Here is a 23,696-nt window from a genome sequence, read left to right on the forward strand (position 1 = left end):
ACTTGGCTGATGGGTCTCCTGCAAGGCAAAGACGGAACAGTGAATGGAGAACTGCAGTTCCCTGTTTGCAAGCCAGCTTCAAACAAGGGCTAGAGAAGAAACCTCACCAGCCCTGATGTCTTTTTACAATAAGTAGATGATCTGAGTCATGTGACCAATCTGACTGCTGAGCGACGTCGGGATTCAGTTACAAGGGTGAACACAGGAGGGCGCTCTGGGCCACAACGTCAAGCATGGAACGGAATGGAACTAAGACTGACAGTTTACTTGTAAAAATGGATGTTTGTTGAAAAAGCGAGACAATAGCATTTAATTAGAAATGTTTACACGTTCTATAAGATGCGATGGGAAGTAAAAATCATCCTCTGCCGCAGACTTCACAGTACAGTACTAACTTGATGGGGAGTTGCGGAGCTCGGTCTGAGGGGGGTCGGTAGGTTGCTCAAGGGCACTTCAGTCATGAAGCATCGTATTTATTTATTTATTTATTTATTTATTTATTTATTTATTTATTTATTTATTTATTTATTTATTTATTTATTTATTATTAATAATAATTTTACTTGTGGGCTAAATAAACCGACACGGATTTTAATAATAATAATTTATTCTATTTTGTTTAGTTGCTCAATAATAATAATAATAATAATAATAATAATAATAATAATAATAATAATAATAATAATAATAATAACGAGAGGCAGATATGAAATCCCATTCACAGTTTTCATCTCACCAGCCCCAGCTGTATTTTACTGCTGCATCTCCAGTATGTGCCATCTGCTAATTAGCAGCTTTGTAATCAAATAGTCCTGCCCTGGTTAACTTTTAATTGCAAGAAAACAAGATGTTCCTTCATTAAAGCCCGAATGGCCAGCCCGAATGGCCAGCTGTTTGCACGCACGCATATAAAAAGCTACTAATGTTGATTGCAATTTGCTTGCAGAAGAATTGCAGCACTGATTGATGTTGAATGATTAAGAAACGGCTTCTTGGCTAACCACTATATCCAACTTGGGAGACGCTACCATTGCTATCTCGTTTTGCTCTTGCGTAACTGCAGTAGTCTCATTGCAACCCAACATCATCATGTTGCGCTGGTTTCGGAAATCCTACCTCCGCTAAGCTACAGTATGCCGCATGCACGGCTTGGTTGGAGGCCAGGGGAGGACCAAGAGATAACGACAGGGATTCTATCGCCAGCTGTCTCTCCAATCTCCCAGAGGAGACCAGATTACATAAAAAACCTTAATCCGGGTTTAAGACTCCATCCAGTGGTTGCGGGTCCTCAGCGGGCAGCGCACATCTAAGTGCTGCAAAGCGCTCTCTATAACTTGCTTCATATTTAGTTTAGCCTGTGAGTCAGTGCCCTCTTTTTTGGGGGGAAATCATTAAATCACCCTAAAAGATGTAGATGGAGGTAAAAAAAAAAAAAAATCTCAAAATTGTGTTTCCAGCCTACATCCCAGGAAAAAGAAGAATTAGGTCAAGGCCCGTGAATCATGTGACCCTTGGGCGAAAAACTTGCAGCAAATGCTCTTTTTATTTTGAGGTCAGATTTTTTTTTTTGGGGGGGTGGGGGGTCTTTGCCCTTTCATTGGCACTCCCAGTACATGTCGTTTTACAAGTTTCCATTTATATTAGCAAATGTTCCTCCCCCATGTCTGACAGGAAGTTGGGGAGGGGGGGGGGGGGGACGACACAATGAGGGACGGCAGGGAATTTTTCATGACATCTGAAGGGGAAAGTGGGTCATGCTCGGTGTTGCGGGCGCTACTAGCCTCCTCCTCTATGGCGGCTATTGAATTAATCACGCTTTACGCTCGGCTGGGCAACGCAGTGCACAAAATGCACCATACCCCCCCCCCCCTCCCAATGCACACCCCAACGCCTTCCTCCCGAATTTCCCCGTGTCTGATCACCACGCATAGAAAAGACTCGTGCGTGGCTGTTGAAGAAAGATGAACCTGAGGCCTTGTCGCTTTTTGTCCGGTCTTCCATTTCTTCTCGTGCAACAATGGCAAAGATGCCGCTTTTTTTTTTTTGTAAGGAACCGCTCATGTGGAAAGGTTGCAAAAACACCCCGGGCCAGAATCATTCCATTACCGAAGACCGACACTCTTAGTTATGTCGGTGGTGCTGCCTAAAAACAAGCCGGTCCCATCTAAAGCTTTATCATCTGTCTAATCCACAAAACAAGGGAGGGATCCCACCATGACGCAATACTGTATGCTAACATTCATGGAAGGAGTTGTTGATTAAAAATGCATGAACAGGAAAAAAAAAAAAAAATCTTCCTGCTTTTATCTAGCACAGATGTTTGCATTCTGCAGCTGAGGAGCTCTCCGGATGTTTGTGCTCCAATTACGGGTGAACAAAAGAGGGCAGGGGGGGGAGCCCTCTGGCTGACCTCATTGATAATTTTTCTTTACACACAGAGGTCATTTGGCATCTTCCAGTGAGGACAGTCCTATTTGTATGGAAGGAGAGCTTCATTATAGGAAGAAGCTCTTGTCTCGCGTGGGCTTTTGTTACAAGTGCTACGATAAAATGACAGTTGGGGGGGGGGGGCATCCACCCAATGCTACGGCACTATGACAGTGCTTTGAAAAGCTGTCAGTCCACATCAGCGACCCAGAATCCCGATGGCTCAGCCCTGATCATGATCAAAAAAAGCTTCCTCAAAGACACTGGCGGTCGAGCCGACTCGCGGCAAGTCGTTTTCAAAGTGTCCCGGAGTGGGTTCGCTCGCAATGGTGGCGCGTGAGAGTCAAAAGGCTTAACGATGCGGGCGCACCATGTTGTGCTGTGAAAAAGCTGCGCGTCAAGTCGGCCATTTTAGATTTGCCGTAATTTGCAATAAGTCAAGTAAGTCACGGCTCCTGTCGGCGTTGGACCGCATTGACTTTTGGTGGTTTTTTTGGGGGGTCTTCCCGTCGCTCACGTTCTTCAAATTCACAACACAGCAAGCATTGGTCGTCCCGTGCCCCTTTCGGATCACATTTCAGGCTCAGCAAAGATGGCAGCACCGATATCAATGTGACGATAATTGGAATAACAATCACAAGCCAGCCGCCCGTGTGTGCGTTTCTGCACGTCGCGGCGGGAGTCCATCCAGCTGCGGCTACGAAATAATAGCCGTCGTGCAAAAAGCTCTTGTCCTCGCTCAACTGACCATTCAGTCAAAATATTTTCACTCCGCATGCGCCCTCGCCACACTAACGATAAGTTAAGAAAACATTAACGAGATCTTTTCCGGATGATAAAATAAGTTAATGGGTCGGAAGAGCGGCGACTCACCCTAAAGGTCGTGCTTATGCTGGCAAAATTAATAAATTAAATACCGATGTCGTGAAACAGTCTTCCACTTCAGTTCCATGCGTCAGAATTCCGGCAACACTACGATATATCGGAATTCATATTTATTTACATAAACACGGTGTATATATAGATATCGATACCGTACGTTGGTAAAAATGAATTTATTCAATGAAAACAAATGTCGGCCTCCAAATAAATAGTCAGCAAAAAAACTGTTTTACCTTTCTGTAGGGCAGGATGATGTCGACGACCTCCGTTGGTGTGGCAAGATTAAAAATCGCAAAAAGGAAAATGATCCCCACCCTCTTCCTTTTGCTCTCGCCAGGACGAAGCGCCGCCCGATTGGTCGGTGCCGAGGGGTCACGTGAGTGACCGGGAGAACACGTGACGACGGGCCTCGCGATTCTATGATCGGCGTCCACCTCGGCAACACAAGTTTAGTTGCGGCGCTGACATTTGTTTGCCGTCGTGTTTGGTGTTTGAGTGTAAATAGGCTGTTTGATGACACGTAATCTGGGCGAGCAGCACCCACCGCCCTATCGAGACCCTCCGACCCCCCTCGACCCCCCCCCCTTTCTGTTTTTGCTGCAACAAAAGGAGGGCATGCATGCCCACTGAGGCACAAGGGCATCGTAGGGACATATCTAGGGTTGAGGTGCTCTACATCGGAACCGTGGCCTCGGGGAAGGAAGCCCAAAGTCCACCGAGTCATAAGCGCCAAAACCAACGGGTTTATGGGTCTTTTGGGATAGTTTAGGAACTTTTAGGTCTCAATCAGCCAAACACCTCAAAAGCTTGCGTAAACACCCACTCTGCTGCCATGACATGCAGATCCTCTGCTTTTTAATCCCGTCGGCTGTGTCTGTGTGTGTGTGTGCGTGTGTGTGTGTGTGTGTGTGTAGACTTAACGGGCTTGGGAGGCAGCCGTCCCGATTTTCCAATCCAGCACAAATCCAGCCCTCATGTCAGATGGACATTTGTGCAGAGCTTAATCTGACATTATTAGGCTTGGATGGAGAAAGCAAATGTTGGATTAGGGGCAATGCAGACAATGAAGAACATTTTTTTTTTTTTTTACCTCAATCGTTTTCCATCTCTCATAACAAACATTTGCGATAGACATCTGATTCATACCTGCGCCACACAAATTGCAGATTGCGCTGTAATGCATCAAGCCAACTGTAAAATGGCCCGTGGGATAAACTACAAATAGAGCATTAAATTAGCTCTGCGTTGAATAACAAGAGGTGTGGGGGTGAAATAGTCAAGAAGCTCCTCACAGATCCAGTTTGGGATTTTAGGAGGAATTGGTAGATAAAGGCCAAAGCGGGACGTTGGCAGAGCCTTCAAACTTTATTGACCCCGCCCTGCCGATGGCCTCTAGCAAGGTGATGGACATTAGCGAGCAATCCACCCCGCCCCAACCCAGCCCAGCCGGATCAGAACTTGTCCTCGTAGCCAGCCGCATTTCCTATCAGGGTGCTGGTGTCCTAATGAAGGCAGAAGGGTGTGAAGGACGGGCGAAGGGAGATGGCATAGTCACAGTCGATCCCACCGATTGCTGCCGCACAATCGTTGGGCTCAGATGACCCGACCGGGCGTGCAGTCACGACTTTCCAAAGTGATGGACAAAAGATATTTGCATTAAAATTTCTCATATCATCGTTATGCCGATCATTTATTTCTGTACCGGTCATCATTTTAGGCACTAAAATCATCAGCACTATTGATTTCCTGCAACTAAGGCAAAAAAAAGGTTCATAAATATAATATAATATAATATAATATAATATAATATATAATATAATATATAATATAATATATAATATAATATATAATATAATATATAATATAATATATAATATAATATATAATATAATATAATATATAATATAATATAATATAATATAATATAATATAATATAATATAATATAATATAATATAATATAATATAATATAATATAATATAATATAATATAATATAATATAATATAATATAATATAATATAATATAATATAATATAATATAATATAATATAATATAATATAATATAATATAATATAATATAATATAATACAATGTAATATTAGACAATGCAGAATTTAAAAAAAATTGTTGACAATTAAAAAAAAATAGAAATCGATCACAATTTGTTGTGTCAGAAATCTTTGACTAAAGAAAAATAAACACTTTGGCAGAAAGTTCTGTATTTTTCTGTGCGTTTGACAAAGTGGCTGCGAGTGCACCAGATGAATTAAAAAGTCATGAAAGAATCAGCTTGAATTCTAAATAAATGCAAACTGGCCTCTTCCTTTGTCGACTTTTTTCCCGCCGGCCAGGGTCAGAGTAGCCCAGCGCATAATGAACCGCTCCTCTAAAAGCATCCCTCTATAGCTCCCATACAAAGTGCAGCTTGCTAATGGAAACTCTCGCTTGACCCTTTTCGCTGGAGCACGAAACGGGTCTACTTTGCCCGCTGGCAAAAACCAACCATGTATTTAAACCTCTCTCTCTTTGATTATTTTTTTTTCTGGGTTTGTTGTGTTCCCGCCTTGTTTGGACACAGAAACATGACACAGCCACTTTTTATTTGTGTTATGCTGGGAACACTGTTAAACAGCACGCTAGATGTGAATTCTCATTGGGTATCCCAACTTTAAAATATGTTAGCTTAATTTACAAAAGACTCAAAAGCGTCCTTTGGGGATGGGGGTGAACACTTTTGCAATCTCGCTCAAAGTCAGCTGCGATTGACTCCAGCTCACCCGCAAGCCAAAGGAGGACAAGCGTGTCAAAAAAAAAAAGGATAAATCGATATTTTGCTGTTATGGAACAGGCTCAATGTGTTTCGTACACGTGCGGTTCTTTCATAACGCGCCATTCGGCTAGGCGAGTCGTCTTCTCTGCTTTCACGTGTAACAACCTGTGTGAATATGAAGACGCGGCACACGACCGTCGCATGTTGATCTCTACAGGGCCGTTGAGTCATATGAAATGCGTCATGAGCAAAATCTATTTTAATCAACACAGCACATGGACACGTGGGCTCTCCTGGAACAATCCCAATAGGATTTAGTCTCCCGCCATGGGATGAGATCTGACACGCTAAGATACAGCTGCAAAAAAAATCACATGATGATGATATGGGACCTATACGCTGAACTCTAGCCGTTTATGAGCCAAGGGATTATGTGCTTGACCTCTGCAGTATCGGAATGCATCGTGGACAAACAGAAGAAGGAGCAACTGGGTAGGCGAGCAGACGACTGGTGCATTGCAGTGGCGGAGCAAACCATTTCTTTAGCTCATCCAACAAGCACAGTGATAGAAATTGGACCTGACCATGCCAGAGGCTGGAGATGAGACACTCTGACACACACACACATACTCAAAGAAACATCATAAAGCTCAGAAGGACAGCCTTTGACGTGAGCAAACTTAGAGGGCCTGCAGTGCAAAAACCCAAAGACAACCTCGGGCCCTTCACTGGTTGCAGAGTCGGCAGAACGAGCTGGAGATGTTGCAAATGACACCTAGTAGAAATTTACGAGTTGGAAGACAAAGGAAGCTGGTGCAAGATGAGGAAACACTTGGATGTGTTTAGGGATTTGTTGTAACTCTTTATTTGGATGAAATATTACATTCATACATTGACCCGCGGGATTTAGCGGCCTCTAGTGGTCAGAATGCGCATTGCAGCCACAGTAAGGTCTTGCTAGTAAAATCTGACTAAAAACAACGCCACGATTAGCAGGCTGTTCCCTTTGTTTGGCAAAAAACACAGCAGGATTCTTCCAATATCCACGAAATGATGGACAGAAGTGCTGTGAGTTCCCGAGCATTTTCCCGGCCAGCAAAATAATCATTCAGATCACATCCGCTGCACTCCTCAGATCGGCCCACCCACCTCACCCCCCCCTGCCTTCTAGCTCGATCTGCCATTGTGGCACAACCAGTTGCGTTGACAAAGGACACAAGTTACCCTGGGTGTCACAACGGCTAAAGCCGTCATGCTTTCAATTGACTGAAAGGATGTGTGTGTGTGTGAGTGTTGTGCGTGTGTGTAGTGTTATGCAGTATTGGTTGGCTATATTTACGTGACAGTTATTTTTTCCCCTTGTCTCACTGATGTTTGCTTTGTGTCTATGTGAATGGACAGACGGACGTGCAGTTTTGTGATTTCCAAGGTTCACGACTGAACTGGAGGAAAACTGCCACATTTTATAAATTTTAGTTTATTTCAGATGTGATTAAGTGAAAAGAGAATATCCATGAATAATTGACACTCCCCTGATTATAATTGCTTTAGTAAAAGTTTAATCCATAAATAGGTTATACCACAGTTGATGATTAAAAAATACTCCCATCATTTGAATGCATACAAACATGATGTGTGGCTTTTAAAGCAAAGTGCAACACATGGACCCAAACAACAATTCCAGTGATGAATTGCTGTAGCAGTGTAGTCCAGCATGCAACGCCTACTTCATTGGCGAGACAAGCGCAGCAGTTATGGTGCCGTCACTCTGTGGGGCCGCCTGTGCTGCTGGCAAAGTCATCTAGTTTGAAGGCGCTAGCAAAACCAGAAATGGATATCATAAGGTATCCGCAAAAAAAAAAAAAATCGGATTTATTTTAAGTTACCTATGAGGGACTGCTAGAATGTGAAAAAAAAATCCAGGAATTTTTGGAAAATATCCAAAAGTCAGTTTACAGGGTTCAGGTTTATTTCAGGGGGGGTAGTGCCCCATAGCCCCCCCTCCTAGCTCAGGCTGTGTTATAAAAAAAAAAAAAAAAGGTCATATAAAAGAGATAAATTGTGTGAGGCATTTTTACACTGCACAGGTGGCTCTGTAACTGCTAGAAAAATAGCCATCAGAAAAAAATACATTGCTGCACTGTCCTATAAAATATAGCACCTGTCTGGTATAAAACCAGCTCATTAACGCGAGGATGCGAAACAGCGTCCATTTCGGTTCAGTCATCCCGGTTGGATGGCCGCTGCCTCGTAGTGACAGCAGCACAACACCATATGTGGAGATACTCGCTTAATCTCACATGGCTGCCTCCCCTAATTAGCTACGAATAAAACAAACCAAATTAGGCTTTGTAATTTCAAGATCCTTGATGAAAATTACCTTTTCTCGCATGTGGTAAGAAACTCCGGTGAGGCTAAACGAGCGAAACGCGAGAATATCTCGACACGTAATTAATTAAAAAGAATTAAATCCAAGCACGATGCTATTTTTGCTCATAATTCTTCACCGTGATTTAATCTACATGCATTTTAGGTTATAAAGAAACCTCGAAGCACTCAGCTGGGAGGAATTAAAACGACCCCCCGAAGGTCAGCACATGTTATGCCTGTATCTTAAAATTTAGTAGTTTAATTTTCCACGGGTGACTATTAAGAAGATGAATCTCCTGAAATACCCGAACGTACAGTAAATGTTGGCCTTGGGAACACGCCAAAAGATGTGGATGTGAAAATGAGTCGCCATTTTTAGCTCATTGGATGACTTTTTGTTTGGATAATAGAACTGAGCGTAATTCCTTCTTGCAGCTCGACTGCAGGGGATCCCCTGTAATTCTTTTGTCTATTGTCTGATGCTCATCTTTTCTGTCACAACGCCTATAAATATCCCCCCAAAATAGAATATGAATATAAATGTGGCACAACCTGAATTAAGTAGCCTCCCAAGCACTGCACGCGTTTCTTGCTTTGAAACTGGAGGAACACGCGTTGTGAAGTTGTTTGACTCACGCAGAAGATTTTACATCGCCAAAGGTCAGATGAGCTTCTACAGCCTACTAGCTCCCCCTGCTGGTAAATGTCGGATAACAGCCATCCCAAATCAATTTGTATTTTACTATGAGGGAAGTCAGACGGTTATATTACGTTTTGCTGTTGCTTGAATCCGAAGTGAAATGATACATTTGAGACAAATCGATTGTCGAATCTTCAGAGTGCAGTTTCTAAATACCCGTGGAAACCAACAGAGAGAAATAATTCAAAAGCAAGAATTCCTTTTGCGTTGTTTATTATCATGAATCCTTCATCACTCACCAGGACTTTGGGGCTGTTGACAAAAGATGCTTAGTGAAGAAAACAAGCTGTAAAAGTTGCCGGAAATGTTCTCGAGGGAGAGAGATAATAGCACGTGCAGAAAATTCAAATTCCACGCAGAAACATACCTGAGTGTTTATTCCCCCCCATGCCCCCTCCCCAACATGAGGACCATCAATACATCTTGTCTCTGTTAAATTAATCCAGCAGAAGACATTTTGCAGCAGACCTGCGGGTGTTTGCAAACAAGATGGAAATGGAGACGCCTCCAGAAGCAAGAAAGATGGCCTGGAGGGGAGGGAAGAGGAGGGGAGGCACCCGCGTCGCGACAAATTATTCATTTATCAACGCGCTGTCTTCAAAACAATTCACAGGAAAAATCAAAATCAAATGACATGGCTACAACCCACTTGAACTCTTTTAGGTTCTTAAATGAATTTTCATTTTCCATCAAATGCGTGATGCTGCCATAAAAAAAGACTAGTACATTTTATTTTGAGACGAGAGCAGATGGAATGCAGCGATGGGGGTCTCGATGGGGAGGTAGAGCTGAATAAAAGATCTCTGATGGCATCATCTGCAGTTTAGTGCCCACGCACGCACACACACGCCGCGCGCGTGCGCACGCACAACCACCCTCCCTCCCATTCATCCACCACGCATCCTCACTCCCACACTCATTTCCTCATAAAGTGTCAGATGCAAAGTAGCTACGCGTGGCTGGCTGGATTCTTCCCCATCTTTCTTCCGAACCGAATCGGCTCCTTGGTATGCTCTGCTGTTTTTGGACCCATCCACAATCCGCCCCTCTTAGCGAACAAAACAGCGCTCCTCGCATTTGTCGCGTTGCCGTTTGGCGCAAAGCTCCAACTACCTGTTAGCGTCTAAAGAAAATTCGGCCGAGACTTGTGGCTGCACAATCGCTGACGAGAGGAAACCCGCACCAGAAGAAAACCTCATCTTTTTATTCTATATCTTTTCTGGATGCATAGTGGCTTGTGGTGACCTTGAGAAGAAACATCTTCTGCTAAAAGGTGGAGGTGGAAGGTGCGCGCCGAGGATCCAGACGTGTGCGCGCACTGACGGGAGGTTATGACCGACTACCTTCACCTGGACGCCAGGCTGCTGCCGCTCATGATGATGATGATAATGATGGGATGCTTGATGGTTGGTGGAAGTAAGTATCTCGGTCCCACTTGTCCGTCAGAATCATCACGCTGCCATCGTGTGGCATGTGATACTCAAATAGACACGCATCGTGTAATCCAATCATTCCCGTAAAAGCGCCTTCAGAGACCATCTTGAGGTGCCGTGGGAAATTACCTAATTCCACTGAAGTCTTTAATTAAGCGTTGAGGAAAGGAAAGAAACTAGTTAATTGCCTTTGCAAGAGATGCCAATACAACAATTTAAAGGAATGATGTCTCTATTGTAATTGAAGAACTCTACGCTGGTTCACCCGAGTCGCTAAGCAGTACATAGAAAATAGCAATAAAATAAAAACAGAAGTAAAAATATGCAAATGTCAACAGTTTCGGTTTAATTGGTACAAACTTTATGTATTTGTTTTTCTGACAGAAGCTATAGCTAAGGTTTGAGACCTTTTTTTTTTTTTTTTGCTGGTGTGCCATGATTTATTTATAAATATGGTAAATATTTGCCTTGGCCAATCAGTGGATTTGTGTGAAGCACCATTGATGCTCGGGTCAAGCGCCTGGATATTTATTCTGAATTAATAAATTATGAAGGATTATTGAGGTTGCTAAGAGAAGATATTTAAACTTACTGCTGATATAGCCGCCGGCCATGGAATATTTTGTTGACGTGTGTGTGTGTGTGGAGAAGAGGACAATTGACATGCATCTGCTGTTTTACCCTGTCGAAGACATTTTTACCTCTCCAGAGGGGAGGGGATGGTTTATCTTGATGCACATCACTACACTGCATGCCACTGGCCTTGACTTAAAAAAAAGAGGTTGGAAAACATTTACAATCTCACACGAAGCCAACGTGGAGGGAATTGTGACAGAGTGGAGTCAAGGAGAGTCAAATTTAATTGTCTAGTCTTTAATCACAAAAGTCTCAAAGGTCTCACAAGGCACGCAGTTAACAAATATTAACAACGTCCCCTGAATTAAACTCCCCAAGAGGTCAAGAGAAAACTAAAAAACAGTCAGTGTTAGCATAGAACTTTAAGGCTTCTGCTAGGAAGCAAAAAAACACACCAGGAAAAGCCTACTAGAACATCTGAAATGGATTTCTCAGTTGTGTTGTCCAGCTTTCAAGTCACTTTGAAATTAAATAAATAAAATCATCGACCCAAATGTGGCATTTAACCAGGGGGGTGTAGATTTTTCATATCATATTCATAATTTCCCTGTAATACTGTAAGAGGAGACCCTGAGAATCTCATGGGGGCTTCTTCAAGTCCAGCTCTCTGCCTTCATATTTCAAGTAGGAAAAACAGCAGTTGTAAAGCTGTCAAAAGCATAATCGATTGGCCGGCAGAGAGATTCCAAAACCGTATTTCTTGCCGACTGTCTCTCCGTCCCTTTTAATCAGCTAGTTCAATTCATCGTGTCAGCCTCGCGTTTATGTGAAACTCGATTGAGCAAAGCGTTTGTGTCAGATGAGTCCATCATTGGTGACAAGGAGGAGGCTAATCTGCATTCGCTAGCGTCCATAAACGTTTTCTCCTAGAGGGCCCATAAAAAAAAAAAATCATGTTTATTTCCACATTTAAAACCAAAACAAGAACAATCTATTAAGAACAATCGATCATTTCTTTAAAACAGGATTAAATTGAGGATTATTAATGTGTCACAAATCGAAGCAAAAATGTGGAGCAAACCATTTTTGCGTCTGAAACTGAGTTAGCATTTGTTATGAAAGCGAAACAATGTCAGTATTGTAGTTGTTGATAGTCTCTTTCTGTCTTAAAACATTTTTTTTATTTTTTTTAATGTTCAGGGGCGTAGGTCTTTGACGTCTATAGCCGTCAATGGCAGTGAATGAGTTAAGAGATCAATTGTCACAGACGGTTGATGCCACTTTGCAAAAATCTAATATAAAATACCTCGTGACAGATTATGAAGCAGTAAAATGAATCACATCTCAAAACTTTTACCTACTTGTGGAGGTGGCCTGGCCACCCCTGGCCACCATCTAACTCCGGCCTTGTTAATTTTAGTAGTTATAGTAGAGGTCGTTTTTTTTTATTCTACATGCCGCGAGCCGCAAAAAAAAAAAGTCATTGAGTCTTCTGTGCTTTGGAATGTCAGAAAGGTACAAAATGAACAACAGCTTGCAGCGGTGAACAATGCTGGAGGCGGGAAGATTTGCGGCGCTCTTACAACAAATGGAGCGGTCGCTAAAATGTAACCTGTCTCCTCAGCAGTTGCGGTGGCACATTTGGAAATGATCAGCCAGCACCCGTCAGCTGTCAAGACGTTCATAAAAATCCAATCTCATTTCTTGATGTACTGTACCTACATCAGCATGCACAGCTTTCTTTGTCTTTACGGCAAGCGCCGCACGCACATCCATCCTTCACCGGGAGCCATTAGCCCGATGAGCCTGTCCCAGCCCATCAGCAAACTGGTTGTTCCCTCTGATTTAGCGGCTGCGCTTGAATGACCGAGCAAAAACTCCGACAAGCAAACAAAATGTCACCGGGCTTATATATTATTTTCCTGCGGTAGGAGGAAAGAAATTGAAAAGAAGCAGAATTTGGAGGTACTCAATAATCTAAAGCAAGGATGTCAAACTCATTTTTTTCGCGGGCCGCATTGTAGTCATAGCTTCTTTCGGAGGGCCATTATGATAAATGTATGAGCACCTCATATTATATACAGTAAAAGCTACAAAACAAACTCGTTTTCAAATCAGACGAGTAAAAACTGGTCAAATATTTTAAAAAAAACTGATATTATTAGAAGTGAAGACAATTTGCAATTCTAGTAATGACACACGAATTTGATGCACAATTTGTCTTTGCGGGCCACATAAAATGATGTGGCGGGCCGTATCTGGCCCCCGGGCCTTGAGTTTGACACCTGTGACCTAAAGAATCAGAGAGCAATGGCCCTTTGGAAAACAAATTGAATGAAAGTGGAAAGAATTTGCCTGAAATCGGGTCACATTTGTCTTTTACAAAATATGAATGTGTTTAAATATGATATTTGTACTCATATTTAATATATTTAATTATTAAATATATGGAATATTAATTTGATATATTTGATTTAATGGTAAAATATATAACATTTTAATATATTTAATACAGTTACTGTGTTTAATATAGTTATTATTTAGAATATTGAATATATTGATATTTTAATTTAAAGAGGACGGCTGGTGAAGGCTTACTTGTGTGTTCCGTAGCTGCACGTTTACATTACGTCGATCAATATGTGTGCTTTCTTTCGTTTTCATGACCCTTTATTGATCTGATCTCCCGCTTTGGTCATCCATCTCACTTTGACTCATTTTTCTCTTCTTCCAAAACCTAAATATTGAATTTCTTCCCATCTCGCGGCGCTTAGTCAATCTGTCTCTGTCGTGTTTTGCCAATGTTCATCCTCGTTTTATCTTTTTTGTCTCTCTCCATTGGACTTATATCGTGTGTGTGTGCGCGTGTGTGTATCCCAGCCACAGCCTTGCATATAAACCAATGATGCCACTTAAGTGAAGCCACCGGCGGCCATCTTTTGTTGTCACTAGCTAATCTCGCCTCGTTTGAATACATTTATTTCAGCACAGCGCTTTTACAATATATTCTGCCTCTACCTACAAATGATGTCATTTTTGTACCTTCAAACGCTCCAAGCACATTTAATCGATGGAAACGCGATTATACATTTTCTATATCGCTGAGCACTACTCAAAAATTGGTCTGATGTTTCCACTGAATGAAAAAAAACTGAAGTTGTCAGTCGGCTTGCCCTCTTACATGATCCGCGAGGGGCCGATTGTTAGTCCGGTCGTGTGTACAGCGAGTTTGTGATTCCTGCTCACTTGACTCAATGCAATGGCCAATTCAGCATGAGGAGCCATACAATTGGATTAGAGATGGATCACACTCTGCTGCTGCAGTTTATAATCATCTAACAGAATCTGATGCCCCAAAGCGTCTTATTTTCCCGATTTCTACAAGTGCACCTGAAGATGTTGATGGTGATCATCCACAAAGTCCGTCAGAAGATGCAACCACTGCCGCAGGAAGCAAACAAACTAGCTATTGATTTTTCCCAACATCCCGGGGAAAACTCCTGAGGTCACTTGAACGTGACATCATGCGAAATGTGTGGCTGTGCAGCAACAACAAGCTACAAGAACATTGTGCTGTGACATATTTTGAAGGATTTCTTGGCTGACAATGACAATCAACTTGTTGATCGCGTTCGACGCGTCATCTTCAGTGATTGATGGACGTGACGCTTTAAGTTCTCGTTTCTCACTTGACTCTTAAATCACACACGGCAGAAGTCCATAAATGAAATATTGCAGTTGTCTACCTTGATTAAGAATTGAAGGGGAACTTGCCCTTTTCAAATCAGTCATTTTTGTCATGTTTGTTATTACAACTGTCTGTAAAAGCTGATTCTAAATGAGCGGTGAAAAAAAAAAAAAATGGTCTGAAACACCAAATTCTTTCACTCATAATCAAATGTCAAATTCAAAGTGGCTAATCCAATTTAGGTGAAAAGTAAAAATGTGCACTGCAGTAATTCTTTATGATTGCATTTCACTTAATGTAATTGATCATTTCGAAAAGCGGAAATGGCCGTTGCAAATCATCTTTGGGGATGCATTTGGTTTTGATCAATAAGAAAAATCAACAATTTATAAAATCCTGTATTCACAAATTTGTGTGTTACCATGGCAACAGCTGCGCCAGCTGCCCCGGTGAACGTGTCGGTGACCCAGCTTCGAGCCACTTCGGCCAGGGTGACCTGGAACGTCCCTCTGGGAGAGACGGTGATCGGTTACGCCATTTCGCTGCAGGTACGTTGTTTAGCCCATTTGACTCTTTGATGGCGGACGCCGCCTGTCGCTAAGTTAACAAGCTGAGAGATAATTATTGTGACACGCCTCATTAATTTCAATCCATCCATAATTCAAGTCACCTCTGTTCTCGCTGGGTTGGAGGTCACTTGGTCTTTTTAGTTAGGGAAATCATGAGACTGAATGAAAGAGGGGCTGCTGTCTATTTTTTAAATATTTTTTAATTTTCAAATAACAGTTTTAAATGATGGTTAGGGTTTTATATTTTGGCTTAAAACAAGGTTAAGTAAGATTTTAAACAAGGGTCAAGGTTCACATAATGAACTTTCGGGATGCAGGAGCTATCACCTCAGGGAGTTAAAAATGCTGACAAAGCACAAATTGGTCATCAGGACTTGCTTTGGATTAACCTGAACAGACTCTTTGTGGTCCTCAGTTCTCTTTCCAAGAATCAAGATGGGACTTTCAAGCAGCAAAAAAAAAAAAAAATCAATTTTTGCTGTACACACACACTGCAACATGCTGAGCAAGAAGGAGAAGCAGGACAAGGAAGTCTTTCAAATCCCAAAGCGGGGACTATTACGCAACACTGACAGACAGAAAGTCCATTTTGAGTTTGCAAAAACGATCTGGACATTTTTATTTATTCATTTTTTTACGGATGCCGCCAGCTGTAGACAGGCGACTCGAGTGATTCAACTCTTTATGTGTCTGCTGCAAATTGCACCACACAAACCGCATTGAGCACATCAAATGGCAACCTCAAGGGTAACTGACATTGATGAACACATTTGACAATTTTTTTTTTTTTTTGTGGGATGATAAATCTTCACTTTGAAGGTCAGGCCTGAATGCTCCGAATTGCTTTTTGTTCCTGGGGAAACAATTATTGTGATCCTCGCTCGCCTCCAGATAAAACTCCCCGCTTCCATTTACTTTTGGACAAATAGATGTGTGTGTGTGTGTGTGTGTGTCACCCACAGAGGCAAGACGGCCTGATGCAACGCTCCATTCGTGAGGTGAACACATCAAGTCGCTGGTGTGTGCTGTGGGACCTGGATGAGTTCACACACTACAGTGTGCAGGTGGCGAACGCAAATACGCACACACACACACACACACACACTTAATCATCTGCATGATGGCAAGAGCTTGATTTTTTTTTTTTTTTTATAGTTGCAGTAGTACTCATTTGACTTTGCTGCTGAGACTTTACAAAACTTTTTACTATTTGAGTGGAGTGTTGCCCAGGGGATGCCAGGAGTGAGAATATTTTATTTTATAAATATATTATTTTACATTTTACATTTCTATTAGTCTCCTTTGCAACCTTGTGTTTTAATTTATTTTATTTTATAAATATATGATTTTACAGTTCATCATTGGGTCTTTACCTTTTTTTTTTTAATTCGTCTCACAACCTTCTTTCTTTTCTGCACGGGGTCCTCTGGAATTGATTTTGGACCCCCCCCCGAACTGGAGCCTCATCGGCTAACGTACTTGAGTTGGTTGACTTTGGCAGTAGTCATCAGCAGCCACGTGTCATGCACAAGTGTCATTGAAAAGTCATCAGCCCCCAGGCGGTATGATCTTTGGCCACATTGGAGGATAAAGCAAGATTGTCTTACGGAAATCTCTGCAAAGGATTACTGGACTGGAATATTATTATGTATATACATATTTTTGATCAAGGGCGAGTTAAGCACAAGGACAGGAGAACACAAGTCATTGTGAGCAGGCATCTTGTTTTATAAAATTTGCCCTTTCACACCAGCAGAAACTGTACTTTTGATCACAGAAACAAATAATTTGTCAAAGACATGATGAAATCTTATATATTTGTTTTCATTGTATGACATTACAGTGTAACGCTGTAATCATTTGAATTAAATTAACTTTTTCTGATGTAGTCAGCTTACTTTGAGGCTACATGCATCAAGCATTTACAAATAAATGAATGAATGAATGAATGAATGAATGAATGAATGATGAATAAATAAATAAATAAATAAATAAATAAATAAATAAATAAATAAATAAATAAATAGAGTAGATGGAGCATTTATAAATAAATAAATAAATAGACATATTTATTTATTTATTTATTTATTTATTTATTTATTTATTTATTTATTTATTTATTTATTTATTTATTTATTTATTTATTTATTTATTTATTTATTTATTTATTTATTTATTTATTTATTTATAATGCTCCATCTGCTTTATTTATTTATTTATTTATTTATTTATTTATTTATTTATTTATTTATTTATTTATTTATTTATTTATTTATTTATTTATCTAAATATTCAAAACCGTTCTGTGGACGATTTTATTCTTTCACAACCAGCAGTACAAAATGTCGGACATGTTTATTTATTTGACATTTTGTACTGCTGGTTGTGAAAGAATAAAATTGTCCACAGAACAGTTTTGAATATTTTTTTCTTCACACAAATCTTCGCACTTTATGCCCACCCGTGAAGATACGAGACGTTGAAATATTCTTTGTGTTCAGGTGCTGTCTGTCGGACTGTATGGTGACAGCCAACCCAGCAGCGCCCTCCACTTCAGGACCTTGGAAAGAAGCGATCACTACCCCGCTGGAGTGCTTGACCACCGTAAATCAGGACTACTATTACAACACCGATGGGCGTGTTTTTTTTTCCTGGGGTGGCAAAAAAAATGGAAAGGGAGATGGAAAGAATCTGGGAATTTGCATGGGTTGCCTCTATCTTTAAGCTGTAATACCGCCAAACACCACTAGATGGCGAGCATAAATTTGTCATGCTTCCACTGGGTCTTATACTTGCCTATATTGCATGAGTAGGCCTAATAATTCTTTTGCAGTTTTTGTAGCCCCCATGCAGCACTGCTGAAAAATTGCAATATAAATTGTGGTGCCCCCATGCAGCATATAAATTGCTCATCTTCTCCGACACTTTGGAGATTTACTACTCAATAAGCAAAAAAGCAATTCTGTGGTGTGTTGTCACGACTCGTCCCCGGGTGCTTTATTATGTCTATGTTACCATGGTTACTGTTCGCGTGGCCCCTCCCACCCTGTGTCTACTCACAATCACCTGCCTCTCGTTACCTATCTCGTATTTAAGTCCTGTCTCCGTGTCACTCCTGTCGGATCGTTTTTTGTCTCACGTCTTTGTTGGTCAGTTCCGTTTCTGTTATCCAGTCTGTCGGTCAATCCTGTTGATGGGTTTGCTTAGGAAGTGATGTTAGTTTGCTGGTTCTGTTGGTTTGTCCCCTCATCCGCCCTTCCCACTACCTTTGACCCCAATAAACCCTGGTCCAAGCTGCATTTGGTCGCCCTGCTCCATTCTGATCCGTAACATGTGTGTGTGTCCTCAGATGAACCAGCAATGGAGGGTTTGGGAATGTCTCCTCACCTGCAGACTGGAGAACTGCTCATCATCACCACAGTGCTGCTGCTGTGGGCAGGTTAGCTTCTCTTTGCTTTTTTTGTGTGTCTCCCATGAATCCACTTCAGCGTTGCTATCTACTCACGCGTCTCTTTTTATAGCCGTCATCGCCCTGTTCTGCCGGCAATACGACATCATTAAGGACAACGACTCAAATAGTACTCGAGAAAAGTCCAAGAGGCCGCTGGTTCCGGTCGCCTCCTCCTACTACAACGCCTCCGCCACCAGCTCTCCCATCTACCACAACGGCGCCATCCACAGTGGCAGGGTGACTCCTTTACTGTTATTTCGCTCACGGCTTTTTTTTTTTTTCTTTTTGCAGTGCCTACGCAATGCATAACAGGGAGATGGAAATATTGCCACTCACAACAGCCTCTGTGGGTGCTTCACATATCTCTTAGCAACTGCGCTTTCTGCCATCGGGGCTAATTATAAAACAAGTAGGCTAGAAACAGCGTGTTCGTTCTTTACAATGCACCGTTTTTATGTACAGGGAAGGTTGTAAAATGGGTGTGGCACCAAAAATATTACATTCCAGGTAAAAACGGATATTCCTTCAAATATTTTAGATCTTTTTTGTTTCTTCTCAGCTGGCAGGCCAGCAAGCTCACAGAAAAACAAAATCCCACAACTGGGAAAGGAAACGTAGCTGTTTCAAACAGTGAAGACAAAAATGGTTTATTACAACAATTATTTCTAATTTTGCAACATTCACTTCATGCTTGGTACTTCTCAATGACAATCATGGTGTACAAAACGAGCGTAAATTGAGACAACTTAGTTTTTCATGGTGCTGTAAGGATCCTATGCCGCCCTCTGCTGGATAGAAGATGTCAAGACCTCAAGTCTTCCTGCCACCATCTGTAACCCTTTCCGAGTTGAAATGAAGTGAATCTCTGTGTAAACCTTCACATTGCAGTCAACACCAAAATGAGAAATAGTAATTGTGACTTTGTTTTATAAAGTCTTCACTTTCACACCCACAAGTGAAACGCTCTTTTACACTGTCAGAATATTATATTGATATTATACAGTAATCCCTCATTTATCGTGGATAATTGGTTCCAAAAACCACCCACGATAAGTGAAATCCGTGAAGTACTGGGCAGGCTAACGAGTTAGTAGAAAGATGCTAATTCGCGATCGTGCTAACACGCAAAAACTAACTTCTAAAAGAAATCAAACGAACATTTGGAGCAATACTACATTGTCCTAAAGGTTCGACGCATGTTTCCTCAATCTAGAAGTTTTACTTTGACTTTTAAATGTTTTTTTTTTTAATTTGGAAAAAACGCGATGTAGTGAAGCCGCGATAAACGAAACGGGAAGTAGCGAGGGATCACTGTATTGCTAAACCGGAGGGACTGGGAGACTGGTGTGTGTGAATGACAACATTTCAGTAGTGTGTGTGTGAGAAGCAATCTTGAACTGATTCACTGATGGCTTCTCGAATTGTCTCCCTCGCAGCTTCACAGAGCCTCGTCGTCTATCAGCATCATTCGAGTCTGAGAGCCGTCCACGGTTGAGTCGATGTCCAGGGAGCTTGCCGCGATTTCATCGCAGAGACTAAACAGGCTTGTCGGAGAGCCGCACGACTCCCTACTAATGAAAACGTGAGAGAGGAAGTCGTCAACTCGTGACTTTGACCCTGGTTGTGGAGTGTGCAGCGCTTTCGCTTTCTCGTCTGCTCGAAGGGACAGGCCGGCTTCCTGCCATGATCCTTCGAAGACGGAAGTGAATGTACGCAAGCATGACGGGCAAATTTGGTTTCTTGCTTCTTTTTTTTTTTTGTCAGACGGCTTTGGTTGAGCAGATGCCGGAGTTAGTTTGTTTTCAATAACTACATGACTAGATTACTAACGCCTAGGGGTGTAACGATTCATCCATACACATCGATTAATCGATATAATGCTCTACGATTTGTTGCCATCGATGCTAAACGTAAACATCGCTCTATATCGCCAGTTTTTGACCTCTGACATTAGACGCGACTTTATTTTGAAATCCAGTTCATTGTTGCTTGCTTCCTCTTTCCGGGAGCGGTGCGCGGCGTGTTGTGTTGTGAGCAGAGCAGGCACGTGAAAGGGGAGCCGACAACTACGCGGCTCCTGGGCTGGTCCTATGACTACTAGCCATTGGTTAGTGTCAAAGAAGACGAGGAAATTCGCTCCCCTTTGGGCTTCAAGTCATTCGTTTGGAAGCACTTTGTAATTTCCTAAATAAAAAGATTGCAGTACCTTGTTGATATTGCGGATGAATTGTTATCAGGATATTGTTCTATATCGAACGTAGAGCACTATATCGTGATGTATCGTGAATGAATCACAGCAGGCTTTAAGATATCGGCAAATATCTTATCGTGTCAAAGCCCGCGATTTACACCCCTACTAACGCCACTATCATCGTAATGTATTTCATTTTGGAGGACTTTGAAGAGCACCTTCAAACATTAAACGATTTAAAAGACACAATGAAAAGTATTGTAAGAAACGAATAGCAATAAAAAACAAGAGTAACACAAGTTCTAACTATTAGTTCTAATCAATATGCCAGTTGAGCACCCCTTTGGACTATTCCATCTCATTGCACACGTGCAGATTTAGTTCAGGAAGAAGGTTGCAGATGTTCCCCCAAAATTGGTGGCCTGCTGTGAGAAAAATTAAATAGTGGAAGAAGGTGAGAGAAAACCAAACCGCTGCAGCCATTTCCAAGGTGACATGGAATGTGCATAAATATCAACAATGGGAGCCAAACAAACATTCGGGCCAATTGCAGCAGTACTGCTGTCTGTGTCTGCAAGTCTTGCTCCTACTTTCTTGTCAGACTCCATGTAGAAGTGGGCGAAGCTTTTGACCAAGTTGTGAGTATTAAAGATTTTGAAATGGTAAACTAGAACTTAATGTTCTTATCAATTACAATTGAGCACCTAGAAGGATCTTAAGGGCTTTATCTTGATCCAGCAGAGCGTGCTCGTAACCTTGAAACTTCATATGTCGAATAATAAGCTCCTGTGCAAATTGATGCTGCTTATGTCTGGTGTGACATCGAGATACATATGATGTATTGTACTGATGTATTTCCTAATTTAAACTAATTCAAGTTTGAACATGTCGTCGGTGGGTTTGGACTATGTAATGACGAATATGAACTGCAGAGGGCGCTTGAGCTCTATCTTGACGCTTGCAAGCCTCAGACAAAAAAAATGTTCGTTTTCAGTACCGTTCGATATTAGTTGATGGAAAGCCGTTTGAACATTTATTTAATATTTTTTATGTCCACGTTAAGGTACAGTAATATGCTGTTTGTCCTCTGTATAGAAGGAGAAAATAAAGGAAATAAAATTAATTAAATTAATTAAATTTAATAAAATAGAAAACGAATAGAAAAAATATACATACATCTATATAAGTGACAAAGTGACAAATTGTGAGGTGTAACCACTATTATATTCCTACTTAAAAAAGATGAATACCAATGTCTACATATTTGGCATATTTTCAAAAGAATCCATATTTCTGCTTCAATTGAAAAGTGGCAAATGCCAGCACAAGGTCAGAGTTCAACAGATCAAGCACCGCGGGCATTGTGCGACCTTCTTTCTTAAACGCAAAATATGTTCCTGCTCTATTTTGCCTTCAGTCTTCACTCCCCACATTAGATGGAACACAAAGAACAGGAAAAGGGGGCTTGGGCTCAGGTGAGGGTGTCTGAAGCAAAGGGCACTTCCGACCCGCTCCACACAGCAAAATACCACAGCCCGCCCGAGGCCTGTCATCCTCAGTGACACCGAGCGAGAATTCCTCAGTGGGAATATGAGGGAGAGACAAAAGATCGATCAAGTGACTGAATCATATCTCAGCAGCTCATTAATGAGAATTGAATGTGACAGTATTTTACAAGCTCCCCCTCTCTGACATTCAGAGCAGTCATTAAGTCATTCTTGTAGGATCTTCTAAAGAACACTTTTATTTCAAGAGCACATTTCCTACACAAGGCAACTCAACAGACTGATTCTGATAATTATCTGACCATCAAGTGTGTTGCATATATTAAAAAAAAACATGCGGGACATCAGAAACTGCAGAGCCTGGATTTGGAAATCGTCCATAGGTGTGAATGTGAGTGGGAGGCCTGTCAAGAGGGTGTACCCTTCTTCTTCTTCTTGTTAGCAGACAGCAGGGATAGACTCCAGTTTGAGGATCATCAGCAAATCAAAGGATGGATGTTACCAAATGATTGAATTCAAACACTTCCAGTGCAGGAAATCCCATAACTTACTCGAAGCCCACGACACATTCCAGTGTGAAAAGGACCTTTGTTCCTTTGTTGCAAGACACTCCCCACACATTGTACAATGCGAGGAAGAATGTGATGAGGAATTGCCCCCCCCCCTCCATCCCTCCCCCCCCCCAAAAAAGAATCTGCTTGATTTTTTAATGCATAGGACTTAACACCCAAAGACTCATAAAGGCCCTTTTAGTCGGGATTTTTTTCTTTTTTTTCCCTTTTTTTATTATACACAGGCGTCTCGTTGTGTCGGAGCATATGTGCGATGCAGGTAAAATGTCAGGACACCTTACCGAATGGCGCTTCGTTCCACCTGCAGCAGTTATCTGGAAAGGTCCAAACCATAAATCTCAGTCTGGCTGCTGCTTTTTTTTTTTTTTTTTAACCCTTCTTTGTCCTGTTAGGGGCACTAGTCTTTAATCGTTTTTGGCATCATTAAGTGGCTTACAAGGAAGATTAACACGCAAACCACAAAATATGATTTAGGTGGTCATATTGTGCGCACGAACCACGGCAAATTGTAATCGGAGGATTTAAAGCTGTCACTCAAATCTCGACGTGACCTTTCACAA

At 41.6% G+C, this 23,696-nt stretch overlaps 1 protein-coding gene across 1 annotated transcript; it reads left to right on the forward strand.

Annotated features, from left to right (window-relative positions):
- Positions 1 to 10,399: 10,399 nt before the first annotated feature.
- LOC133149925 (fibronectin type III domain-containing protein 4-like) lies at positions 10,400 to 21,670 on the forward strand. The gene is made up of 7 exons (XM_061272162.1): positions 10,400 to 10,567; positions 15,281 to 15,396; positions 16,380 to 16,481; positions 17,919 to 18,021; positions 18,767 to 18,856; positions 18,939 to 19,105; positions 20,305 to 21,670. Exons 1-7 carry the CDS (start codon positions 10,483 to 10,485, stop codon positions 20,344 to 20,346), a joined length of 705 nt encoding a protein of 234 aa, XP_061128146.1. The 5' UTR covers positions 10,400 to 10,482; the 3' UTR covers positions 20,347 to 21,670.
- Positions 21,671 to 23,696: the final 2,026 nt, after the last annotated feature.

The sequence above is a fragment of the Syngnathus typhle genome, linkage group LG2, assembly GCF_033458585.1.
Source record: "Syngnathus typhle isolate RoL2023-S1 ecotype Sweden linkage group LG2, RoL_Styp_1.0, whole genome shotgun sequence".
Classification (NCBI taxonomy): Eukaryota; Metazoa; Chordata; class Actinopteri; order Syngnathiformes; family Syngnathidae; genus Syngnathus; species Syngnathus typhle.

Excerpts from the sequence above, each read along its gene's own strand:
- LOC133149925 (XM_061272162.1), top strand. The coding sequence starts at position 10,483 with ATGACCGACTACCTTCACCTGGACGCCAGGCTGCTGCCGCTCATGATG. Across the intron at positions 10,568-15,280 it reads ATGCTTGATGGTTGGTGGAA|CTGCGCCAGCTGCCCCGGTG; the intron begins GTAAGTATCTCG and ends CCATGGCAACAG. Across the intron at positions 18,857-18,938 it reads AGTGCTGCTGCTGTGGGCAG|CCGTCATCGCCCTGTTCTGC; the intron begins GTTAGCTTCTCT and ends CTCTTTTTATAG.